The 18,222-nt window shown below is 35.4% G+C and overlaps 1 protein-coding gene across 15 annotated transcripts in view; it reads right to left on the bottom strand.

The window, feature by feature from the left end:
* PARD3 (par-3 family cell polarity regulator) overlaps nt 1–18,222 on the bottom strand; it is a 673,368-nt gene that overhangs the window by 345,231 nt on the left and 309,915 nt on the right. For all 15 annotated transcript variants that reach the window (XM_039255313.1, XM_039255311.1, XM_039255312.1 and 12 more), the window contains exon 4: nt 15,703–15,881. In XM_039255313.1, coding sequence (XP_039111244.1) covers nt 15,703–15,881 — 179 coding nt within the window. The remainder of the gene's footprint in view (nt 1–15,702; nt 15,882–18,222) is intronic.

Here is an 18,222-nt window from a genome sequence, read left to right on the forward strand (position 1 = left end):
AAAAAAAAAAAAAAAAAAAAAAAAAAAAAAAAAAAAAAAAAAAAAAAAAAAAAAAAAAGACTGTAGCCCTACAAAGTTGTGGTTCTGTATTTATAATGTGACTGCATCAATAAACATCAAAATACACAATGTAATTTTTCCTTCACGATATATGGTTTGATATTCATGATTTCCAATCAAAATGTACACAGCTTAAAATATGTATTTCAGTATAAATGATTTTAAAAACCTAGTAGCCTTAACCATGTCTATGCAAGATTATTTACATTATTCATGGATCAAACTATAGTCAGCTACAAAAAAGTTGTCAACATGTTTAAGTTAAATGTATTTGCAAAACCTGTATTTCCTGACTTAAACAAAAAACCAAGTCAACCAAAATTTTTGCATTAATATTTTTGCAACAAGTTAGAGCCGTATTTATAAAAAATTGGAGAACATGACTTTAAATCTATTTCATTCCATGATCAAATTAGTGTCTCCATTCCATATATCAGTGAACTTCAAAGCAAAAACAGAAATTCTTCTCTTTAGACTTACAAAAATCTATCAGTAGGACCAACATGCAAAATCCTAATGATTAGTAAATTTGCAAATGACAAGAAATAATCTATTATAGTAAAGCCAGTACTACCTTATATAAAATTTTTATAAGAAAAATACCATAAGGAATTACCCTCCCTCTTTTTAATTATAATTTTAATCCGCCACTTATGAGGCTGTCCCAAACAGCCTCTCAGCTTTGCTTTCCCTCTTGCCAGAAAAAAACAGATGTTCCTGCTGTGATCAGGGATTTTCCTTATCATCTAAATGTACTGCCATATCATCAGGTGTCAAAAAGCCATCCAGGCTGAGAAATGCATATTAATTTGCTGCTCCCTGGTAGCAGTACCCTGGTTATGCAGTAAATTTCTTCTAGGGCAGAGAAAGTAACTGTCCTCTCTTCCCCAGCACCCCTCCCCAAGCCAATTACAATTCAATAAAGAGAAACCACACAGAACCCACCCAATGCCTTGGGGTAGAAGCTTATTCCTGGCATACTAAGCTCTAACTCCAAGGCTTTATCTCACAGAAACAGCAACTTAGCTGATGGTCAGATTCCTTGGCAGGTTTACATCCCATGTTGCAGAAATATGGGAATATTTCATGAACATTATAGAAGTAATAGATATTTCTATGTTAGCAAACGAAACCCAACTACAGTTCTACGTTGTTTCAGTGGAAAAACTCCTAACACCTTTTATTTTTTTAATCAATAGGAATTGTGTCAGAATTTGACATACTGAACACTCAATGCATACAAATTTCTTTTCTGTACCCTCTGTGCATCCTATGGTTTCAAATATTCCCACGCAGTTTTCAGATTTTAAATTTACAATTATTTTTCAACTCTACAATTCTGGTCAAAGAGAATTCAATTTTCTGCTTTATCATTTTCCCCAGAAATGATATACACACACAAAAGAAACTATTTTCAGGATGTCTAACCTGAAATTATGAGACTGAAGTGAAATTAGTAATTATGACTTAGGATATTTTAATTACACGAAGCCGGCTAAAATTATCAGTAATCATATTGTTGATTCAATGTCGGAGGCCCATTACAGTCTCTGTGGACAGTTTACCTTGTGTGCCTCCTGATGGCAACACCAGAGCATGACATTGAAAGCAATGTCAAGGCTAAAGTGTAGCAGAAGATAACAACCATAAAATGGCCTGTAAATAGGATTTTTCTCAATGTACTTTTCTGACCTTCATATTGTCCTCTAGATAATAAATTAGAAAGAGAGAAAAGAGAAAGAGAGAGAGAGAGAGATGTGGGGTTTGAGAATAAACTGATTCATACAAAAATTTACAGATTCAATAACCAATCTGTAGATGAAGGCAGAAAGTTCGGCAGTCCCTGTCAATGGAGCAAACTATATGTTTGTGAAAAATGTTTTAAAAATAAAGAACATAGGAATTTATTCCAAACACAGTATTATCATCATTTATCCTAGACACATGGCTATTTTGAAGTGTAATGAACTGAAAAGGCATTATTTGAAATCCACGGTGACCAATATCCTACATGCCCCAATGTTGTTGAGCTGACGTCAAGCAATTCTTCCCATATTAGCTAAGCCCATATTATCTCTAATTCCTGCATATATAAATAAGCATAAATACTGGTACATAGATACGTCCTACTTTCCTTTTGTATAATTGCTTTCTTCCACATTCTTAATCATTAATGAGAGCAGTGGAAGAGACACCCCCCCCAAAATAAAAGAGTATGTGTTTATAAATTTGCTCCTATTCTGAACATAACTATGATAAATCAAAGAGGAAATTCAAACATCCGTACATTTATTTGTCGAAATAAAATTCTATTAGTAGACTACGTATCATTAGTGATAGCTATATATTCTACTAAAGTGTGGTGCAACATATGATAAGAGACATTGATTACACTAAAAAATTTTTAAATGAAAATATCAAAATGTAGAGATTTTGAATGCCAAAACATTTATTAAATAAAGCATATCTGTGTCTCAAATTTCATTAAATAATGTATATTTTACTTTTAAATCTCTAATTTTCTTTCTAAATTGACTTAAATTTTGAACAGGAATTAGTAACAAAAATTGAAAATAATTTATCCAAGCAGATTTCCTTTTTATTAACGTACAAAATCTAATTTCCTATAACGTACATCAAATCTTCTTAGTGTTTTTTCTTTGAAATGTTAAAAGGTACATCGTTCTTAAAACTCATTCTGACCTGAAACATATAAACTATAATTTATGCCTTTTCCAGCCTTTATGACAGGTGTTCAATAGCTGCGAGAGCACAGAATTACACTGAGATCAGTGGGACGCTAAAGAATCCTCAACATGTGAGGAAAAATTTTATGTTTGGAACTCTATATAGAAAGTACACATTTGGGGGCGCCTGGGTGGCTTAGTCGGTTAAGCGTCCAACTTTCACTTAGGTCATGATCTCGCGGTTCGTGGGTTCGAGCCCCGTGTCGGGCTCTGTGCTGACTGCCAGCTCAGAGCCTGGAGCCTGTTTCAGAGTCTGTGTCTCCCTCTCTCTCTGACTCTCCCCTGCTCACGCTGTCTCTCTCTCTCTCTCCTAGAAATAAATAAAAATAAAAAAAAAAAGAAAGTACACATTTGAAAACTACAGTTAATTTGCAAGTAAGTTTCCTGTCACATAGCAAATTCTTCAGGTTGATATTTTGACAAAAACAGAAGGATGACGTTTTAGTTTTATCTCACAACCCGCAACAGGCCAGTGCCTTAACAGTCTTAATATCAGATAAGAAAAATAACCCCCAGAAGATGGATCTGCATTAGGTTATGGATCTGATATGAAAATGGGTTTGCCAAGTATCTCACAGAGATGCAGGTCTTATAAAGGCCATGATGTTTCCAGAGGTGACCACCAGAACCCAGAATGCTCTAATACAACCGGATCTATTCGTGGAGCAGACATGGAAATCTAAGAGGAAAAAGATGAGCAAAACTCAGCTTCATTCAGGCTGTTTATTTGAACTAATTCCTTCAATTGTTTTTAATCAGTTCAGAATGCCATGACAAACTTTAGATACATAATTTGAAATCTGGAAGGAAAACACAAAGAGAAGATCCAGCTTAATCTCTTACTATCTAATTAAAACAGACAGAAGTTGAAAGGAGTTACAATAAATGCTGGGTTGAGATCAGGAAGCCTAACCAATTCCCATGGTTCTACCTACTCATTTCGCTGCCTGATTTCTGAATAATGAGACTTCCAACCCTCATTCTTGATCTAACTGGGAACTGCAGTTTACCTGGGCAACGACGATAACTTCTGATATCTAGCCATTCTTACACAACGATCACATGCAAACAGAAAAGTATCTCCTGAGTTCTTGTAGACACACTATACAAGATTAAATAAGGGGTAAAGCCATTATATAATCTTGAATCACAACTTACATTTATATGAGAGATGATTGGCTCACTGATAAATACTGCACAGTCTTAGGGATAATTAAGAGTAAAATGTTTGCTTTCAAATGGTGTTAAATTAAAATGATCTCTTTCCAGGTATTGCTGGGATTATCTCCTTTATCCAATGAAAAAATCTGTAAAAGCATAACCAGAAGGTAGCCTAAGAGGATAGTTTAATTTTTTTTCAAATACGAAACATTATCTCCATCTGGATTCTGAGGAACTAAGGAACAGAACAAAAAAGAGAGGCAGAAATAACAGGAGCCCCTATTTCATTTCTTGCACAACACTTGCTAAAAACCAACATGGCCACCTAAGTGCTGTACAGCCACCAGCATTCCACAATCACCAAGTATAAGGAATAAAGAAAATGCAACAAAGGCAAGTGTAGGAGACCAAAATAAAATATAAATATTTCAGATCAGGTAACATTTTAAAGAGCCTGGCTCATTTTCCAAAACTACAATAAAAATGAAGAGCAACATTTGACTGATGCTGCTTGACTCCAAAAAACAAATTTAAATCCCAAACAGTTTTAAGACATTTTAGAAAGTGCTACATATTTTTTATTTTGACAGCAAAAAACACCTATTCACATTTCATTTTCTTTCAAAACCATGTAACTTTAAACACTTATATCTCCAAACTACAATTATAAATAAAATAGCATTTTGCATCAGGATCAATTTGTACAATACCAAGAGAAGACGGGAATAGATGCCAGGGGATGAAGGAGAGAAAGTAAAATACTTACAATAGATGCCCAATTCTAAAATATCTACAGTCTTATGCATTATCTAAATGTGCGACATAAATCTTTTATATTTAACTAAATGATTTTCACCTTAATTTCAAAGAAATAACTAAAATTTGAAAATCAAGATACTTGCACCACATGTAACTAGTCTACCAATTTAAATATAAGCACTTCTTAAATTATCATAACTTCAATGAACCGGGTAGATTAGCAGAACAAGTGAGTAAATTTCTGTGCAAGTCCCTAGGTATTGTTGACAATCTGACTTTCTTAAGAGTTTTCCCTTAATTGTGAAATTGCCTCCTCAGGTAAATCATCTACACAGATAGATTTTTGAAAAATTATTTTCACTTATCATAAGCCCATCCTACTTAGTTTTCTCATACAATAATAATGACTTTTCTGGAGAATTCCATATCCACATGAAAGTTATTTAGCATAAAGAAACAGCTCAAACTTATTTTTTTTAAATTTTTAATGTTTGTTTTTGAGAGAGACAGACCATGGGGCGGGGGGGGAGGTTGTGTAGAGAGAGGGTGACAGAATCCAAAGCAGGCTCCAGGCTCCAAGCTGTCAGCACAGAGCCCAATGTGGGGCTCGAATTCATGAACTGTGAACTCATGACCTGAGCTGAAATCAGACGCTTAACCAAATGAGCCACCCGGGTGCTCCAGAGAGCTCAAACTTCTAAAGAAGTTTGGATAGAAATCCTTCTGTCCAACTCCATCAGCAGATGGAGTTCTGTAAGCCAGATATTAATTGTCAATAAAACTACTTTTATTTCCAAATTATAAGCACAAATCATAACTTTAGAAAATATGAGGGGCACCTGTGTGGTGGCTCAGTTGGTTAAGCGTCCAACTTTGGCTCAGATCATGATCTTGTGGTTTGTGGGTTTGAGCTCATGTAGGGCTCTCGGTGGACAGCTTGGAGCCTGGAGTTTGCTTCAGATTCCATGTCTCCCTCTTTCTCTGGCTCTGCCCCACTCACGCAAATGAAGTACACATGGTTCCTATGTACTCTTTATGCAACTTTCTCCAATGTTAATGCCTTATATAACTTTGATATAGTTGTCCAAACTAAGAAATCAACATGGATACAATACTATTAACTACAGATGTATTTGCAATCCATCTGTTTTTCTGTTAGTTTTTTCACTAATGTCCTTATTTCCTGCCAGGATCCCAAAGTGAATTAAAAATCCTCACATCTATTTAACCCCATCTGATCTGAGACAGTTTTCCAGTCTCTCCTAGTTGTTTATGACCACAATATTCTTGAAAAATACTGGCCTGGTACCTCATGGAATATCCCTCAGTTGTGGCTTATCTAAAGATTTCTTATGATTACAGTGGAGTTAATGAGTTTTGGGGAAGATACCACTGAGATGATAAGGCCATCCATCATACCATTTCAAGGGTTCATGACTATCACCATGACTTATCAATAGTGATACTAACCTTGATCACTGGGTTAATGTGAGCCTGCCTCTTCTACATTCTAAACTTAGTAGTTTTCACATTCAATCCTCTTTTCTTTGGAAACAAAAATTAAGTACAGCCAATCCTCAAGAGCAGGGGAGTTAAGGGGCATCAGGATCTCACGGTTCATGGGTTCGAGCCCCATGTTGGGCTCTGTGCTGACAGCTCAGAGCCTGGAGCCTGCTTCAGTTTCTGTGTCTCCCTCTCTCTCTGTTCCTCTCCTGCTCATGCTCTCTCTCTCTCTCTCTCTCTCTCTTTCTCTCTCTCTCTCTCTAAAAAATAAATAAACATCAAATAAATTTCAAAAAAAGAGCAGGGCAGTTAAGCTTTCTGGAGGGGAAAGTATCACACATATTATTTAGAATTCTTCTGTAAGAAAACTGAGGACTGATGAATGTGGGGGGAGGGGGGATGGGCATGGAGGAGGACACTTGTGGGGATGAGCACTGAGTGTTATGTGGAAACTAATTTGCCAATAAACTATTTGTAAAAAAATAAAAAATAAAAAAAATAAAAAATATCATTAAAGACAAAAAAAAAAGAATTCTTCTGTAAGAAAAATTTGTCCTTTTTCACCCACTTACTTTTTATTTAATCATATGTTAATATCAGTACAGTCTTATGAACATTTATTTTGGTCTCTGGATTATAATCCAACTATATGATTATTTACTTTGCTGTCATTTAACTGTTTTCAGCAATGCACAATAAAATATCAAGAAAAGGGCTGAATACATATATTCTCAGGAACAACAACAATAATATCAATCCTAAGGATTAGAGAAAATAAACAAACACACAAAAAAGGGACTCAAATGGAGATCAGTTAATATAATCAGATTATTAGTTGAGATATTAATGAAGCTAGCATATTTTATTTAAGACTAAGATGTTAAGATATAATGTAAACTTGGTGAGGTTCTAAAAATTTTATGCCAGCCCTAATAATAAACACACACTCATTATTCTTATATTCATGTCTTAATTGCATAATAGAAAGATCTAGAGGAGATAAAAATGAAAAGGTTATTATGAAATATTTTAAAGTTTGAAATATTCAGCTAAATGAGCATTGAGGAATGTATAAAATCAGTAAATATGTTGGGATGTGAGTGGTATACTTGTGAAAATCACAGAATCTGAAACTGGAAAAATCTAGGTTCACATCACAACTTTATCACTTAAAAGTTGGTATAACTATTAGGTGAGCTATTTAAACTCTTGAAGGTTTTACCTCTTCACCAATAAAATGGGAACACCAACAATACTTACATGTTGGGGGGGGTATAATGAGATATAACATGTAACACATCAAGCACAATTTCTGGCAAGAAGCAACTACTCAAAACAACTTGGTCACCATTATGTGAAAAGATCTTTTTGTTTAGAGATGGGAGAGATGGAAACCACTTCTACCTCCACACTGTAAAAACCCTTGCCTGAAATGCATTTCTCCAGAACAGAAGGCCCTGATAACACGTCCGAATTAAAACCAAGGTTGCTGGAGCAGCTAGAAGGCCAGCAGCAGATGCCCAGTCCTGGGCACTTTGATCTTATTCTTTTCTTAACAGGAGGCACTTTGATCTTATTCTTTTCTTAACAGGACATGAAGTGATTGCATCTAACTTTCTGACTTGAAGTATGTAGATTTGCAAACTGAAGTATCAAAAATTAAGAATTTAAACCAAGTTAAAAAGGTGAAATAAATGAAAGAGATGAAAAAGATGAAAGGTATGGGTGCCCAGGTGGCTCAGTCAGTTAAATAATCGACCTCAGCTCAGCTCATGATCTCAGTGTTGGTGAGTTCAAGCCCTGCATTGTGGTCTCTGCTGTCTGTGTGGAGCCCACATTGGATCCTCTGTCTCTGTCCCCTTTTCTCTGTCCCTCCCCTGCTTGCTCTCACATTCTCTCTCTCAAAAATAAACATTTAAAAAAAAAATTAGAAAGACAAAATAAAGCCAAAATACTTTTATGTATATAAAACTTGTGCAAAATTTTCAATTTGTCCAATATAAAATGCCATTTCCCACTCCCCTCCCCCAACTCAAGAAAAACGAGTAATACACTCATTTCCCTCTCTACTATATGTAACTTAGTGGGTGTTTAGTAAGGATTGTGACATTACTTTGGTTTGTATTTCTAGAGTGGTTTGTGAACTCGAAAAATATCACAGTGAGGCTCAAAAATTTTCTCAATAGCACCTTAGAATTTTATAACGTTGAACACAAATTATAATTTTTAAAGCAAGTGAAGATAGATTATATCCCTAAATGTGGCACAGAAATAGATGAGACGAGGTTATTAACAACTCTGACTAGGTGAGCTTGGCAGTTGAAGCTGTGCCTACTGTAGAAATGATTATAACCATCACTTACTAAAAGCACACAAGTGTTCTGTAGTATAATGAAGATCTTTTAAGTTGCAAAATAGAAAGATGAAATGTATAGTTTCAGAGGCCTTTAACAGGAAATACAAATGTTGCAGCAGAATAGTCTAACATCTTAAGTCTCAGCTGGATCTCCCTTGAAGCTAATGCCCCAGAAAATTAAACACAGCTATAGGTCGCTCACAGAGGAAACATGTGGTTTCAAGGAATGATTTTAGCTCATCCTTTGAGGCTTTCAGATGATTACTGTAACTAGCTAGTATCTATGGGTGCCTCATAAATAACAAAAGAGAGATAACATTTTTCAATAGCCAACAGGTCCAGTGTACTAGCCTAAAAATAAAATAGTATATTCAAATTTACCAATACGACTGGCCTTATCCATTAGAAAGGATAAAGGAGAAGCAGAGACTAAGAAGCCAAATGGTTGAAAAGGGGATGAGAAAGCAAATAGGTCAATGTAGACTGTGACTCTTTTAATATTAAAAGAATGAATGAATGAATGAATGACAAGGAAGCAGCTATATTAGACTACTATAAAGTAGGAGTCAATATCAGTCTGGCAATTGCCAAAGTTTTCTGACTGAATAAAACAGGGAGTAGGCATTTTCTGGAGATTCCTTGTGTCTGAATTAGCATTGGTGACTTCACACATGATACTGGGAATTTGGTGTCTTGACTCTGTGTATTCAAATGCACTTTACTAAGATTGGGGGTGGGGGAACTTTATATGAAGGAACAATAGACAGGTCCATTATTTGTACCATAGCTTCTATTTAGAAAAAATATTTCCTATTCTAGTTTGCCAATGATAGGACAGGATCCACTATCTCAAAAGGCTGTTGCAATACTTTTATTTAAAACTCAACAAAACTCATTTTAATTGATTTTCATTAGAAAATGATAAATTTGAGCAATATGTGTGAGATTTTATTCTGCCAGGATAGAAAAATGAGCCTAAAAAGAAGACATCTCAAAAATGATAATACTCTTATTTACCCTATCTTAACAAGCAAACACACTTTTCCTTTACAGCTAGACTCAAGTTCTCAAAGAAAGGAAAAAAAAAAAAAAAGCCTGTGCCCTGAAATCAGCAAAGCAGCTTTAAATAAACACACAAATCTCCTGACATGGGCAAATGAATCCATGGCTATAAGTGTGTTCTACTTTCTAAAAGTTCATAGGTAATTATGATGCACAGCCAAATAGGAACTATTAAGCTATACAGTGAAACAGTAAGTTCCAGAACTCAGGAATAGTACCACTTCCTTCTTTGGTTTTATGCTCCCCCTCATGCCATAGCTCACCCCATCTGGACTTCTCACAGTGCTTTATAGAACGTAAGTACTGTACACTTTACTAGTCATGAACTTATGAGAAACGATTATCAGTAGCTTTAAAAATATTCATCTCCTGGCAAACCATGAGAGACTCTTGAATGCTGACAAAAACTGAGGACTGATGGATGTGGGGGGGAGGGGGGATGGGCATGGAGGAGGGCACTTTGGGGATGAGCACTGAGTGTCATGTGGAAACTAATTTGACAATAAACTATTTGTAAAAAAATAAATAAATAAAATAAAATAAAATAAATACAAAAAAAAAATATTCATCTCCTTGGTCAAATAAGTCTACTTCAGGAATCTGTTCCAGAAAAATAATCAGAGATGTCAACATAAATTAATATATAAGGATATTTTCCTTAGGGTACTTTTAAAGGCTATTTATTAGAGGGGAAAAAATCAAACAACAAACAAACAAACAAAAACCTGGCAAAGTACAGAAGTCAAGCAACAAGAAAATCACTAAAATTAATAAACACCAACTACAAGAAAAAAAATCAGTACATAAAAGAACATTATGCAAGTTATCTATATTTATGAGACATGGGAAAATGCTCTCAATGAAGACAGAATTAGGGGAAAAGGCAGGAAATTAGACTATACTCATTGGATGATTCCCCACTGGTAATAAGGACAGTCACCAGCTATATATGGAGCTATGCTCCAGAGTCCAAAGTTAATACAGTGAACTGTCAATATTACTCATCTACACAATTCCAAACCACTTACTTGCCTCTTTATATTTTTCAATACTTTATAAATGCAAAGAGCAAGTAGTAGTATTATAAGAAAAACACTGTTTTGTGAATCTTAAAATATACTACAAAAATTTTTATGCAAATATTTTTCTAAAGATAGAGGAACGAAGATCCCATAACTCTTCTCATGGAACAGAGAGGTGACAAAGACATAATTAAGACAGCTACTCTTCCAAGAGTTCATATATATACATCAGTAGTATTGAAATGATAACAAACATGTCAAGCAGCTACATCAAACAGAAATGATAAACCCATGGTGTGAGAAGTGTTCCAAGGTCTCTTTTAAAGAATTCCTTAAAAATAATACAAATTTAAAAGATATTGATGCTAAATATAATGTGTTCTCTTATCACTTTCTTTCCCTTTCCCTAATAGGTAAGAATGTCTCCTGGAACTAGTCAAGATATGTTTTCTATACTACCTTTGCTTTTATCTACTTATGTGAATTTTATTTGGTTAGGGCTGGGGGAAGCAGCAGATAACATGGAAAACGAATAGCTCTCAGTCTTTGGGGCAAAGAAATAATGGCTTAAAATCAATGCACAATGAAATAATGCATAGACTTTATCCTTTAACTTCATGGTAGGCTGATTCTGATAAGTGCCTCATTACATTGTTCTTGATGGAATGAATCAAATGCTCTCCACATACTAGTTAGACTTTATTTGCAGGGACAATGACTTAATAAGGATGACCAAAGAGGTGGCAAAATGATTTAAGTATTCGCACTGATTGAAATACTCTTTCCCAAGATGAATATTAAACACGTGTAAAATCTCAAATAAAAATACATCTTCTAGCAATATATTTTCCATACTAAGTATGAGTAAACTGTTCTCTAAAAGAGTTGAAAAAGACAGCCCCAAAATGTTGAGAAACAGGAATGAGTTAATGTTCCCAAGAACTTTGTTTTAAAAGCCAAGATTCTCTTCTCTTTTACATCCTACTTCCAACTGAAAGTATGAAGAATTTTAAGAGATACAGAAGCCCATAGAACCTTTGCTCTCTCCAAGCTCTCACCTGGCTTAGTTGCATCAAAACTGTGTACACTGCCTTTTAAACTTAAAAGCGGAATGACTACTCTAACTGGGAAGACTCCACCTCCCATTTTGGTTTTGAACCCATAGGAGCAAGTTCAAAATCATTCTAACATACCAGAATGAAACTGCCTAGTTCAGAAATGAGATTTCAACTGATTGGTGACATTGTTCTAAAATTGTTTTACTTATCAACTTGGAAGAATAGAAGTCACTTTGCTATGTAGATGAGTTATACAAGAATGTCAATTTATTTTAACTCAATAGATCACAAGACTATGAATCCTTAACTCCTTTTCTTCCATGCATTTATACAGAAAACCTAAACCATCACATACTCATAAAGATTTATCATATCTTGAAATTGCCCAGCACAGGTAAGCTATCATGGCCTCAAGATAAAGAAATCAAAATACTGATCAGCAAGGATGCTTTGAAGAAAGTTCCTGAAAATACAGGAAGTTGTTTTATAACTGAAAATAAGATAGCATTTAGTCTGTTGTACACAGAAAGAAAGAAGGAAGGAAGGAAGGAAGGAAGGAAAGAAGGCAGGCAGGCAGGAGAGAGAGAGAAGAAAGAAAAGAAAGAAAAGAAAAGAAAAGAAAGAAAAGAAAAGAAAGGAAAGGAAAGGAAAGGAAAGGAAAGGAAAGGAAAGGAAAGGAAAGGAAAGGAAAGGAAAGGAAAGGAAAGGAAAGGAAAGGAAAGGAAAGGAAAGGAAAGGAAAGAAAAAGAAAAGAGAAAAGAAAGAAAAGAAAAGCTCTCAGATTATAATTCAAATAGCTCAAAATTGACAGCAAGTTTAGGAAATGGATACTTGAGAAGTAAAACCAATGATAATTCAAAGGACAAATTCATTACACATTATCCTTTATGTGCATGGTATGTGAATATCATTTCCTCTTAAGATATACATGTAGGGACATCTGGTGGCTCAGTCTGACTCTTGATTTTGGCTCAGGTCATAATCTCACAGTTTATGAGCTCAAGCCCCACATTAGGCCCTGTGCTGACAGCATGGAGCCTGCTTGGGATTCTCTCCCTGCCCCCTTCCCCTCCCCTGGTGGCATTCTCTTTATCTCTCTCAAAATAAATAAATAAACTTATGTATGTAAGTCAAGGCCTTTCCTATGAGAAAGTGTGGGCTTTGACTACATTAAATACTGCTCCACATAGAAAAAAGGTTGTTGAGGGGTGCCTGGGTGGCTCAGTTGGCTAAGCGTCTGACTCTTGATTTCACCTCAGGTCATGCTCTCACAGTTCATGAGTTTGAGCCCTGCGTCAGGCTCCATGCTGACAGTGCAGAGCCTGCTTTGGATCCTCTCTCTCTTTGCCCCTCTCCCACGCATGCTCTCTTTCTCTCTCAAAATAAATAAACTAAAAAAAACAGGGGGGGAGCTTTTTGAATAAAAATTTTTAAAACAAAAGTACATTCAAGTTTATCTCACAGCACTTATATTTATAATGTGAAAAAAATGGAAATAGCATAAATATCCAACAATAAGAGAATGATAAAATATAGTGTATTCCACAGAGAGATACTCTGCAGCCATTAAAAATATTTTGCAATAAAATTCATGCCAGGGGAAATCGCTATGATATGAAAAAAGTATAAGTAATAACTGCAAATATGTAGACATAGTATGACACCAACTCTGTGGGGGTATATATATGTGTGTGAGGGTACGTGTATGTGCGTGTGTGTGTGTGTGTGTTCATTAATATCTTCACACTGGTTGTTGCTGAGTTTGTTCTATTGTACTAGTTTCCCAAATGTTTTACAATGATAGATATCTGTTATTTAAAACAAAATGTCAGTGAAGTAACTAATTGGCAGGGCATATCACAATCCTCTCAAAGCATGCATCTGAGACCAGAAGGCTAACGTCCATTTCTTAAATCTCCCCTGCAGATAAGGATCTGGACACAAATAGCATTCTCCACATTTGTATACAACAGCCTGAAATGTTAATGATGCTTGTGAAACAGGGAATTTTCCTGGGCTATTGCTGGTTGGCAAGCCTGGCTATGGAGATAAATGATGGAGCTTTCTGAGACATTTCTGGGTTCACTTCCCAGCTTCACAAGTGACAAAGGACAGGGTTAGCACACCCAAAGATGGGGCGCTAGCACTTATGGGCAGATACAGGGGCAGGATCCCAGGTTCCTGCCCTGCAGCCTCCACTTCTCTCCTAGGCAGATGTGACGTCCTGCATCGTTCATAAGGTCCTTGAGGTCCAGTCTACAGCCTGCTCTCCCAGTGATGTTCTGAGAAATAGCTACTGTGGTTCTGTTTTCTGCAACTGAAAGCTGACTCACACACCTAACATGCTGAAGGAGTTAAAAAGAAAACACTGTACCTCAATAACTTTTGACCCACTATCTTTTTTTATTTTAGTGTTTATTTAGTGTTTATTTATTTTTGAGAGAGCAGGAGTGGAGGAGGGGCAGGGAGAGAGAGGGAGACACAGAATCCAAAGCAGGCTCTAGACTCTGAGTACATAGCCCGATGCAGGGCTCAAACTCACAAATCGGGAGATCATGACCTGAGCTGGTCAGATGCTTAACTGACTGAGCCACCCAGGGCCCCCCTGACCCACTATCCTTAAAAAACCTGAAAATCTTTTTAATAAGTAATTTTTTTTTTTACTGCCAGCTTGACTTGTTTATATACTTGTAAGTATCTATGTAAATTAAGTCTATTTTGAACACAAATTAAATGTCATGAGGCATATTCACAAATTGGATTCTGCTTCTTTGGATGGTCTACTTCATGATAAAGCATTCTAAAACCTCAAGCTAATCACGATGAGAAGATACCCCAATTTGATTCCCTATCAAATATGTAATAAAATATTTTAGAAGAGTGAGCCTAACAGTTAAATGCTTATTCCAAACTATCAGTGACCACACTACACTGTACCTTCCTAGTAGATTCTTCTCAGTTAAGGTACTTACTCTAAGTACTCTGGGTATTTTTCCCCCTAAATGAACTACTACAAAGAAGAGTTTGTAAAAATGAAACACCAAGTTCAATTTAAAACAGGTATTTTCACATAGATGCAAAGGATAAATCAAGCAAATCACAAGCTACATTCATTTTAATATTAATATGTAATTAGTATAGTTCCACATTTCTCAATATACATGGTACTCAATTACTGTCTGCATTGAAAAAAATATTCATTCATCCATTCAACAGGTATTTACTGACACTCTACAGATTTAGCAGTGAAAATGAAAAACAGTGCTTAAAGCTCATCAAGTAAAAGGGCAGAGGTAAAACAGAATAGGATATTAAGAGTTCTCTAAGAATATATGACAAAGAGCATTAAGGAACAAATTGAAAAAGATAGAATAAACTAACATAAAGTTTACTTTTTAGACTAAATTAGATCACAGACTGAAATAAATTAGGTCAAAGAAGAAAATGTTATTAAGACAAGACAGTACACTTCTATATTGTAGGAAGATAAAATTATCAATGAAGTAGCTAGAATAAGTGACCCTGGAGTCCACTTTCATCCTTAAAAATCCATAAGGCTATACTTTCCTTAGTGCACCTCATGAATCAATATGAATATCGGCTCATGCTTGTGAAAAATATCTTCATAAGGACATGCAACAAGGTAATAAGAGGAATGCCCCTGAAGAGAAACAGGGTGCCTAGGAGATAAAGTGGACAAGGGACTTCGCATGTACACATTGCATGTCAAAAGCTTTCATTTTTAATCATAAATATACTATCTCTTCCAAAAAAATGGATACATAGATAAATGTATAAATACATAGCATGAAATTTCTCAGAAACACAAGGGCAACATAAAACAGGAAGTCATCTCAACTTTGACGTAGAAGTTGGGAAGTACACACACAAAGGGCCACAGTGAAGATGCGCTAGAAGCAAAGGATCCAGTCAACAGCTGACAGTCATCATTGATACAAAATAGAAATGGTTACCTTCCTGTCACAGGTTTTAGGGCTACCAGCAGTGTTTTGCTTAAGGAAGCCAGCTGTTGTTGACCAGCGTGTGGGGTTTTTCCGTGAAGGCTCTTCAGAAGAAAAATTATTATCACTAATGGAAGTTGAAAGGCCAATTAAAGCTGGGTCACTGCTTCGTCGGACATGAAGAGGCATATCTATAAATACAAAAAAGCATTATATTTTTTAAAAAGATAACTAATGTCTGAAAACTGCACGTTAGGAATAGAGGTAGTGAAATCCAAAAGATTAAAGAATAGACTAACACTTTTCAGGTGACAGTGGGTCAGCATTCTAAAGAGAGATTCTATTTGTTCCTTTAAAGCACTTTTCGGCAAAAGAAAAGGGTATATAAGGGATAACCTGCTCTGGAGTAAGACTGCCCAGGCTCCTAATTGTGCTTCACCAAGTTGTTATCTGTGTGGCTCTGGGCTAGTTGCCTAACTATTCTCTGCTTCTAGTCCCTTCCGACATGAATGGCCATAAAATAGAAACCCATGAGGGTATCCTGAGGTCTAAATGAGATAAGGTGCTTAAAACAGTACCCGATATCTTTAAATAAAATATCATACATGTTCAACACGATAAATAACAATGTATCCATGGAACAAATTTCATCTAACCTTTAATCATATCTGGATTAAAAGTACACAACCCAAACTGTTTGGCTTGTCCATTAAAGAATTCTGTTCAGTAAGATAATTATTTTGTTCAAAGAAGTACTATCAGAAAATATAGAGCACAAACATATTCCTTATCCGTAAGATAATGGAAATCTTGAAAGCAATTGCTAATATGCAGGTAGTATCTGCAATGTACATCACAATTACATGAATGACAGTGTTTTAGCAACTGTATTCACATAAAAGAGAAGTCTGTTTGCAACTGTTATAACACAATCATTAACAAGCTCAGGCTAATGTCTGTATCAGTAGCACTGAGCACCTCTAAGCAAATACAATCACTGGTACAGCAGAGAAGGAACAGAACCACAAAACCACAAGTCTGTAACACTGGGAATGAGAATCAAAAACTCCAATCAACTGAGCAAAATTGCTCAAAAACATAATAAATATAAGACAAAAAAAATTAGGTTAAATTATGTGAGAGACCATCTGTTTTCAAAAACTACAATGCAAGGTAAATATTTATAAAAAGGCTCTAAAGAAACAGTTTTAATTGGGGTGTAAACTCAGCATTTACTCTATGAAAAACATTTTGGGAACACGGATGCATTGATCAATGGTGTGGATACTAGACAATACTCAACTAAACACAGACTTTATACTCATTGAAGGTGATATTTAAACCACTGTCAATCCAATAGTCTCAAAGATGTTAAAGCAAATTAGAAATGATCAGAGGAAACAAGACCATACCAATCATTTAACGTTGCCTTTAACATGAGCTTCTACATCACGAGGAATTGATAATAATAGAGCCTGAGGAACATTACTAGGAAAAAAAATATGCTGAACATTTAACAGTGTTAATTGTTATCTTAATTTGCTGGGAGAAACACATGAAAATTATAGAGAAAGATAATTTTTAATTTTTACATATAAGTAAAAATGTGTGACATCCCGTACTACTTACATTGCACCCAAAAATAAAGCACACCAAGAACTATATAGTCATTCTCAAAACAAGTTCACAAAAGTATGTATCTAAGAATCTACGTGTTTTAATACTACAATGCTTTTACTATAAAAAAGACTTCCCTCCCAAATAACAAAACTATTCCTAGATTCATCAAATCAGAAATGTAAGCGGAAAAGCAAAATAAGGAGAGGGGAGAATAAAATATCTCTGGATACTTATAATACTGCTTCTTGGATATGAGTTCTATTGCATTCCAATTACAGGGCTGTTGTTAACTAAGAAGTTAAGGAACTCCACACACCTCAATTTCTATTTGTGTGTGCACGTGCATTTGTGCATGTGTGTATAAATCTAAAAGAAGCAGTACTCACAGAGATGGTCTTTAAAAAATAGTACAGAAGTAACAAATGTTCTATCCACAATAAAACAATCACATAGGGGCACCTGGGCAGCTTAGGAGGTTAAGTGTCCAACTTCAGCTAGGTCATGATCTCGTGGTTCATGAGTTCGAGTCCCGTGTCAGGCTCTGTGCTCACAGCTCAGAGATTGGAACCTGCTTCAGACTCCATTTTTCTCCCTTTCTCTCTCTGCCCCCCTCCATTCATGCTCAGTCTGTCTCTCAAAAATAAATAAATGTAAAAAAATTTTTTAAAAATCACATAAAAATACACCTCAACCCCAAAATAAATTCAAGAACTATACAGTGTCATTGAATTTGCTTAGACAAAATAAAACAGCTTACTATACTTGTTTTTAAAAATATCTCCCAGAAAAAAATAAATTGCGTACAGGATGCAGATTAAATAAAGAGGACCATTATCTTCTGATGGCACATGATTACTGTGTTAATCTGTTAGTCTGAAAGAGATAAAAATTAGACTTTTACCTACAATTCTT

Source organism: Hyaena hyaena, unplaced genomic scaffold (genome assembly GCF_003009895.1).
Source record: "Hyaena hyaena isolate Hyena2069 unplaced genomic scaffold, ASM300989v1 scaffold_519, whole genome shotgun sequence".
In the NCBI taxonomy this organism is placed as follows: domain Eukaryota; kingdom Metazoa; phylum Chordata; class Mammalia; order Carnivora; family Hyaenidae; genus Hyaena; species Hyaena hyaena.